Source organism: Hylobates moloch, unplaced genomic scaffold, assembly GCF_009828535.3.
Source record: "Hylobates moloch isolate HMO894 unplaced genomic scaffold, HMol_V3 SCAFFOLD_10, whole genome shotgun sequence".
Lineage (NCBI taxonomy): Eukaryota > Metazoa > Chordata > Mammalia > Primates > Hylobatidae > Hylobates > Hylobates moloch.
The window spans coordinates 100,751,488-100,760,553 of NW_026652285.1; the positions used below are offsets into that span (position 1 = coordinate 100,751,488).

General features: G+C 44.3%; 1 protein-coding gene across 8 annotated transcripts in view; it reads left to right on the forward strand.

Moving 5' to 3' along the window:
* Positions 1–9,066, forward strand: part of SPTAN1 (spectrin alpha, non-erythrocytic 1) — an 80,332-nt gene that overhangs the window by 8,919 nt on the left and 62,347 nt on the right. For all 8 annotated transcript variants that reach the window (XM_058445966.1, XM_058445965.1, XM_058445961.1 and 5 more), the window contains 2 exons: positions 5,157–5,396; positions 7,185–7,310. In XM_058445966.1, coding sequence (XP_058301949.1) covers positions 5,160–5,396; positions 7,185–7,310 — 363 coding nt within the window. In that variant the 5' untranslated portion in view covers positions 5,157–5,159. Of the gene's footprint in view, positions 1–5,156; positions 5,397–7,184; positions 7,311–9,066 lie in introns of those variants that run through there.

Consider the following 9,066-nt stretch of genomic DNA (forward strand, 5'->3'; position numbering starts at 1 on the left):
GATGGCAGTTTCTTTATTTCCAAGCTCTGAATATAATTTGATCTATAATATGTGCCAAGTCCTGAGTTCTGTGCCCAGAGAGTAAGAGTAAAATATGGTCTTCTTTATAGTTCCTTATAGTTCCTTAAAGGACTTACGAATGTGGTAGGGAGAACACAATAATTACATGGCAGAATGTGGCAGTGTTATAAGATGAATGATAGGGGTGGGTGGTCAGGAAGTGGAGACTTCTGATTCAGAAAGACTTCATAGAGGACGAGGCATTTGCTTTGGACTCAGAAATCTATATGATTTGTTTTTTAAATTTTTTATTTTTTTGAGAGGCTGGAGTGCAGTGGCGCGATCTGGGCTCATCACAACCGCTGCCTCCCAGGTTCAAGCGATTCTTCTGCCTCAGCCTCCCAAGTAGCTGGGGCTACAGGCGTGGGCCACCACACCCGGCTAATTTTTATATTTTTAGTAGAGGTATGGTTTCACCATGTTGGCCAGGCTGGTCTCGAGCTCCTGACCTTGTGATCCACCTGCCTTAGCTTCCCAAAGTGCTGGGATTACAGGCATGAGCCACCGCGCCCGGCCGAGATCTGTATGATATTAGATGGTAGGGTTGGGAGTGGGAGAGAAGAGTGCACTCCTGGGAAAGGGAACTTTTTGAGCTTTCAAATGGACCCTGTCCAGGGCCTGTAATTGGGGTTGGTGAGGGAGTTTGATGTGAGATATGGCTGGAGGAGACAACTGGAAGGTGACTGAGTGAAGTCTTGTTTACCTTCTAGTAAGTGTGATCATAGTGATCCTTGTCAGGGTCCTCATCAGAAATCAGCCTTCTCCAAAATAGGCTGACAGACTTAGGGCAGCAGTGTAAACTATAACTGCCTGTTATCATTAAATATTATTACAAAACTTTGGGAGGCCAAGGTGGGCGGATCACGAGGTCAGGAGATCGAGACCATCCTGGCTAGCACGGTGAAACCCCATCTCTACTAAAAAATAGAAAAAATTAGCCAGGCATGATGGCAGGCGCCTGTGGTCCCAGCTACTCAGGAGGCTGAGGCAGGAGAATGGCGTGAACCTGGGAGGTGGAGCTTGCAGTGAGCCGAGATCGCGCCACTGCACTCCAGCCTGGGTGATAGAGTGAAACTCCGTCTCAAAAATGTGTGTGTATATATATATAATTACGAAAACTGCTCTGAGCAGACATTAAGCTTTTCAAGGTCACCCCCAGTTTTTGGTTTTAAGGACTTGACGTCTGTTTTAAGAATAGAAAATAGGCTAGTTCAGTAGCTCATGCCTGTAATCCCAGCACTTTGAGAGACTGAGGCGGGTGGATCACTTGAGTCCAGGAGTTCGAGACTAGCCTGGGCAACATGGTGAAACCGCATCTGTACAAAAAACATAAAAATTATCCAGGTGTGCTGGCACCTCCCTGTACTCCTAGCTACTCAGGAGGCTGAGGTGGGAGGATCACTGGAGCCCAGGAGGCAAGGTTGCAGTGAGCTGAGATTGTATCACTGCACTCTAGCCTGGGCAACAGAGTGAGACCCTGCCAAAAAAAAAAAAAGCCACTTTCTCAGAGTATACTGCCATGTGGTCAATCCAAGATTGGTAATTCAGATTTAATCATTAGTTTGACACCTAGTTGTGTAGCTTTAGTCAGCACATTCTTTATTTGCCATTCTTGTCATCAATCTAGCACTTAACTGGATAGAATTCCAATTTTACAATATGCAAACTGAAAGATTCGTTATGGAGCTCTCTCCCTACCCCTTACAAATGAATTCAGGTCTGCTGCACAGCAGCTGCAACACTCAGCATGGACTTGATCATTTATTCAACCAACATTTTCTTTTTTTTTTTTTTTTTGAGACAGAGTCTCATTCTGTCACCCAGGCTGGAGTGCAGTGGTGCAACTACGGGCTCATGCCACCATGCCTGGATAATTTTTTTTTTTTATAGCCAGGGTTTAGCCATATTACCTAGGCTGTTCTCGAACTTCTGGGCTCAAGCAATCCGCCCACCTCAGCCTCCCAAAGTGCTGGGATTGCAGATGTGAGCCATGGCGCCCGGCCTATTCAACCAACATTTCTTAATGACCTCTGTATGCTAGAAATCAGGGATACAGGACCGGACATGGTGGCTTACACCTATAATCTTAGCACTTTGGAAGACCGAGGTGGGAGGATCATTTGAGCCCAGGAGTTCAAGACCAGCCTAGGCAACATAGCAAAACCCTGTCTCTACAAAAAAAGATTTAAAAATTAGCCAGTCATGGCCGTGTGTGGTGGCTCACACCTGTAATCTCAGCACTTTGGGAGGCCAAGGCGGATGGATCACGAGGTCAGGAGTTCGAGACCAGCCTGGCCAATATGGTGAAACCCCGTCTCTACTAAAAATACAAAAATTAGCCAGGCACCATGATGGCTGCCTGTAATCCCAGCTACTTGGGAGGCTGAGGCAGGAGAATTGCTTGAACCCAGGAGGTGGAGATTGCAATGAGCCAAGATCGTGCCACTGCACTCTAGCCTGGGTGACAGAGCAAGAGTCTGTCTCAAAAAAAAAAAAAAAAAAATTAGTCATGGTGGTGTGCACCCATAGTCACAGCAAGTGGGAGGCTGAGGTGGAAGGATCACTTGAACCGGGGAGGTCGAGGTTGCAGTGAGCCGTGACTGCACTCCAGCCTGGGCAGCAAAATAAGGTCCTGTCTCAAAAATAAATAAATAAAAATCAGGTATACAAAGATTAGGTTGCTCGGTGTAACCATGCCTTAGGATGTATGTACAAGTGCTTTGCAAATCTAAAGAGAAGTGTGATTACATCTGAGGAAGGAAGGAAGGAACATTGGGTACAGTTTAGTAAAGAGTCAGGATCCTGCCGTTTACCCATTTCAGCTGGGTGTTGAGATATAAATAAATAAACGCTATCTAGGCAAAGAAGAGTCATACGACATTCTAAACAAAGGAAGCATGTGCACATGGCTTGGAGTTTTAAAGGGAATTAGGCATTTTAGAGCAGAAAGAATCTTCTATCCGCCACAAGGGTAGGGGGCATGGGTGAGAGATAATACCAGGCAGGCATGTTGGGCCAGATTGTGAAGGTCCTGCTCAAGAGGTGGGTTCTTTCTTCTGTCTGAAGGAAGCCATAGGTCAGGGGGCAGTGGCTCACACCTGTAATTCCAGCCCTTTGGGAGGCCGAGGCGGGCAGATCACGAGGTCAAGAGATCGAGACCATCCTGGCCAACATGGTGAAACTCCATCTCTACTAAAAATACAAAAATTAGCTGGGCGTGGTGGTGCAGGCCTGTAGTCCCTGCTACACGGGAGGCTGAGGCAGGAGAATCGCTTGAACCCTGAAGGCAGAGGGCAGTGAGCCGAGATCCTGCCATTGCACTCCAGCCTGGTGACTGAGTGAGACTCTGTCTCAAACAAACAAACAAAAAAGAAAGCCATAAAAGGTTTGGGAGTGGCATGGCGAAGAATGTTTCCTTTCATAGTATAAAAAATTTTGGACTGTGAGCTGGGAGCAGTGGCTCAAGCCTGTAATCCCAGCACTTTGGGAGGCTGAGGCGGGCAGATCACGAGGTCAGGAGATCGAGACCATCCTGGCTAACACAGTGAAACCCCGTTTCTACTAAAAACACAAAAAATTAGCCGGGCGTGTTGGCGGGCGCCTGTATTCCCAGCTACTTGGGAGGCTGAGGCAGGAGAATGGCGTGAACCCAGGAGGTGGAGGTTGCGGTGAGCCGAGATCGCGTCACTGCACTCCAGCCTGGGGGACAGAGAAAGACTCCGTCTCAAAAAAAAAAAAAAAATTTGGACTGTGGAAAAACAATAATACAACAAAAATACATGGTTGATATGTGGAGAATAATTTAAAGGAATGGTGATATGACTAAAATCAGCTCATGCACGCTTCTCCAGGAAGATGGTCTGTTAGAAAGGCAATCTTCAGAGCTGATCAGGCACAGACTGTGCCTTCCTACCACCAATGAGAACTACTTGAATCCCTACAGAGCTGGGGCACTAGCTAGAAACTCTGACATCAGCCATCTCCTTCTGTTTACCTGCTAGGTGGATGTGGGGCAGTACTCTTGACAGGTTTCATTCCTAATTCTTAGCCTACTCACCCTTTTCTTTCTGTCTTGGGATAGGCGACAGGATAAAGGAAAGAACTCCCAGATGTTTCCAGGGTAACACAATTTTATACCATTTATACACTGTAGAACAATAGCTGGAAGGGACCAGCAGGCTTATCTGTTCTGCTTCCTTAGTGAACCCAGAAACCTCTCTATAGGCTGTAATTTTGAAGTTCGAAGAGACTTGAGACCACGTCGTTTTTCCTGACATTTTTAGTCACTCTAGGAAATTGAGGCATGGAGAGGGAAGGTGGCTAGTGTGAAGTCACATGTTGCTGACAAATTCAGAAGCTTTTTGGCATTAATCTGTATCTATTTCCTTCTGTGTTCCTTAATTAGAGGATAAAATGGCATATTCTTTGTTTTCGGTTTTTGTTTTGTTTTGTCACCCAGGCCGGAGTGCAGTGGTGCAGTGATGGCTCACTGCAGGCTTGAACTCCTGGGCTCAGGTGATCCTCCTGCCTTAGCCTCCTGAGTAGCTGGTATCGTAGGCACACACCACCATGCCCAGCTATTTTTTTGTATTTTTAGTGGAGAAGGTGTTTCATCTTGTTGCCCAGGCTACTCTCGAACTCCTGGAGTCAAGCAATCTGCCTCTTTGGCCTCCCAAAGTGTTGGGATTACAAGCGTGAGCCACCGCACCCCCTGCTTGAAAGGACTTCTGAATGGACTTAGCAGTAATTATTTGAATGCCACAGTTGCTGTTTCCTCTGAATCCTTGAAGCCTTTGTAGAACTGACAGTACAAACCACAGTTCTCCCATTCACAGTTTTCATTTGGTTTCCTTGCCATGTGTGGGTTAGGCATCTTCTGAGGGCCCTATGTAGGTAGGTGTTGCAGGGGAATGGATGGCCATTTTTAATAAAGGAATAGGATCTGGGCTTCATTGTTCCTAAGAAGGGGTTGTCTTCTCAATTCATTTGTCTGCTGGGTTTATCTGATAATTATTTCTTTCCTTCAGAAAGGCTAATTTCTTTTCATCTATTTTGGTGCCTATTGGTACTTATCTCAGGGCATTTTGTCATTTCAGAAAATGGACCCAAGTGGGGTCAAAGTGCTGGAAACAGCAGAGGACATCCAGGAGAGGCGGCAGCAGGTCCTAGACCGATACCACCGCTTCAAGGAGCTCTCAACCCTTAGGCGTCAGAAGCTGGAAGATTCCTATCGATTCCAGTTCTTTCAAAGAGATGCTGAAGAGCTGGAGAAATGGATACAGGAAAAACTTCAGATTGCATCTGATGAGAATTATAAAGACCCAACCAACTTGCAGGTACGTCTGATCTCCTGGGATTCCTGCCAAAATTCAAGAGCCCAAATGTTCTTTAATTATGGAAAGTTACTTAATTATGACCTTGAGAGATTGGACAAGAAGAATATAATAAGGAAGGACAAACTCATTGTTTTCCCGTATTAGTGAGAGTGAATGTGGAATCTTACAGGTATTAATTGTCTTTTCTGGATGCTTTAAACTGATGGTTCTCAAACCTCTGCCTTGATACTACTGGTGATCTTTAAACATTTTTCAGGGAAGTTCTGGGTTAATCTCTTCGAATGAGGTTTCTTTTTTTGTTTTGTTTTGTTTTTGTTTTTTGAGACAGAGTTTCACTCATGTCGCCCAGGCTAGAGTGCAATGGTGTGATCTTGGCTCACTGCAACCTCCACCTCCCAGGTTCAAGTGATTCTCCAGCCTCAGCCTCCCAAGTAGCTGGGATTACAGGCGCCTGCCACTGTGCCCAGCTAATTTTTGTATTTTTAGTAGAGATAGGGTTTCGCCATGTTGGCAAGGCTGGTCTTAAACTCCTGACCTCAGGCGATCTGCCCACCTTGGCCTCCCAAAGTGCTGGGATTATAGGCGTGAGCCACCACACCTGGCCTGGAATGAGTTTTTGAGAAAGGCATAATAGTGTTGTTGCTGGCAAAAATTTGTAGTTATTCTGGAGTTAGATATCAAAAAAACAAATACTTACAGTTATGAGTCCCTTTCAGAGACTTGGTAAATCTTATCAAAAGCAAAGCCTGAATCTTATGGTACGTAAATTATATATTTAAAACTCTTTTGTTTTTTTTTGAGACGGAGTTTTGCTCTTGTTACCCAAGCTGGAGTGCAATGGTGCAATCTCGGCTCACTGCAACTTCTGCCTCCCAGATTCAAGTGATTCTCCTGCCTCAGCCTCCTGAGTAGCTGGGATTGTAGGCACGTGCCACCACGCCCAGCTAATTTTTTGTATCTTTAGTAGAAACAGGATTTCATCATGTTTGTCAGGCTGGTCTCGAACTCCTGACCTCAGGTGATCTGCCTGCCTCGGCCTCCCAAAGTGCTGGGATTACAGGCGTGAGCCACCGCACCCAGCCAAAACTTTTTTATAAAATGGGAAAGCCTTTCTTCTCACTTATTTTGGTGAAAGATTTTTAAAGAAAATTGTTTCGGTAGCAAGTAGAGCAGTAGTTGGGCCCATGAATTTTTTAACTATAAAAAATTGACTACAGTAACCTAAGCGAGTGAAGAACACTGCTTTAGATACAATCCCTGCCTGGCAGGCCCCTTCCCATCTTATTATTTGATGAAAAAGAAGTATTGAGAAATGGAGTGTAGGCAGGGTCAAAGAGTCTGGCCTCTAAAGCAAGTGAAAGAAAGTCTCGTGTGAGTGAATATGGATGGATTTTTCAAGAGTAAGCACTGAATGTTGAGAAAACTGTTAGTATGGTTCTGTATTTCTAGAAGGGACTAGATGTTTACATAAAGGATAATTTTCTGATAGCAAAAAAAAAAAATTATTAATAGGATATTTTGTAGCATCTTCCATTGACAATGTTAGTTCTCAAGGGTGAGTGAGGACCATTGATGGCCCTCACTGGCCAGGCTTTCAGAGGACCAGGAGAAAAGCAGTCAGAGTATTTGAGGAATTGAGTAGGTAGAGAATGGGCGAGGTGCCAAATGATGTTGTATCCCTAACTAGAGGGAGCAGGATTGAGGAGGGGAGGAACATGGGGAACAGGGGGGACAAAATGCTGATGCTGTGTGGTCGCGTCTGAGGCTCACTTCAAGGTCCGCCAACAGGGGAAGCTTCAGAAGCATCAAGCATTTGAAGCTGAAGTGCAGGCCAACTCAGGAGCCATTGTTAAGCTGGATGAAACTGGAAACCTGATGATCTCAGAAGGGCATTTTGCATCGGAAACCATACGGGTGAGTATGAGTAGCTCGTGGTGTGGATGGCTTCATCTGGGTGGAGCATCGTAGATTCATGCATACCTGTCAGTTTGGTTTCCCAAAAAGATAGACTTTTCCAGCTTTTAAAAGAATTTATGAAGTCTCCTTAAGAAGTTACGCAAATCCTGCCTTTGTAATATGACAGCATGAATGTAAGCAAGTGTTTGTATACTCAGTGAGGAAATTAATATTCCTTCCACAGAGCAAATTAGAATGTGATTATACTTTAAAGAAAACTGTAAATTTAACATTTATAAATGGCAGTGAGATGGCAGAGCATATTCGTGAAATTGGCAAATTTAAGGACTCAGATGCAAAGATAAATAGAAACAATCACAGATACTATAAAGAAGGTTGTCTGTGGGAAAGCTTGCTGTCTGGAATCTTGGCTTGCCCTGGGAAGGGTTTACTGAGGTGTAGGCAGCAAGCCTGTTAAAGCTCCAGCTCTAAGGAATGATTTGTGGCACCTGTTGGTCAATGACCATGGTGATGGGACTGACTTTGAGGCAGGAGTCCTCGAACTCTTTGGTCTGGCTGATTTTAGTGCGAGTTTATTGGAGCTGAGGTAGTAATTGATCTTTCTCTGCTTCGTTTCACATTTCTAGTATGAAGATATTAAGGGAAAACAAACCTCTTGACAGTGAGGTGTGCACATTGAGTTTCTTATAACTGGATGTACTTATCTATCTTTGATACACATCATGCCTAGCTGTGTGTTCTCTTTGGTTCTTTGTCATCCAAAGCCACATTGCATTGAGGCCCAGCCTTTTCTAGTCTTACCTGTCAAAGCAGTCTTGAAGATTTAAATGAAAGCTGCACCCTTAAGCCCCAGCTAGAACTGTTTTGTCCCCGACTCTTCCTTGATAACTGTGTGGAGGTTTCGTTCACTGAGGATCCAGTCTACTCATTTTCAACAATAAATATTTGTTTTCTCACGTTTGCTTGGCAATACTCTGCAGTCTCATATTAAGGACTTACAGTTAGCCTTAAGATGTATGATGAATAATTATTAACGATTACTAATAATGATGATTGTAAATAGGAAATAAAAGTGAATTCCAAATGTCATATGACTAATAACATTTAACCCATTTGGGCAATGTAATATGTGTCTGCAATTAAATACAGATATTTATCTTCCCATCTTCACACTATTTTATATACAGTCTTAGAGTAAATGAAATCAGTATGCGTTATTATTTCCTTGATAGAAGTTGTTTTCCCAGAGTGAATGAGGCATCTCTGTAGTAGAATATGTAACCAGCTTACAGATGGGGAACATTAGACAGAGATCAAGTGTTTGGCTTCAGTAATTAATCAAGGCAGAAGGGACTTTATTCATGTCTTTTTTTTTTTTTTTTTTTTTTTTTTTTTTTTTTTTTTTTTTTTTTTTGAGACGGAGTCTCGCTCTGTCACCCAGGCTGGAGTGCAGTGGTGCGATCTCTGCTCACTGCAAGCTCCGCCTCCCGGGTTCACGCCATTCTCCTGCCTCAGCCTCCAGAGTAGCTGGGACTACAGGCGCCCGCCACCGCGCCCGACTAATTTTTTGTATTTTTTTAGTAGAGACGGAGTTTCACCGTGGTCTCGATCTCCTGACCTCGTGATCCACCTGCCTCGGCCTCCCAAAGTGCTGGGATTACAAGCGTGAGCCACTGCGCCCGGCCTTTATTCATGTCTATTAGTACCCTCTGCCCTGTTTAGACAGCTTATTTATATATATATATATATATAT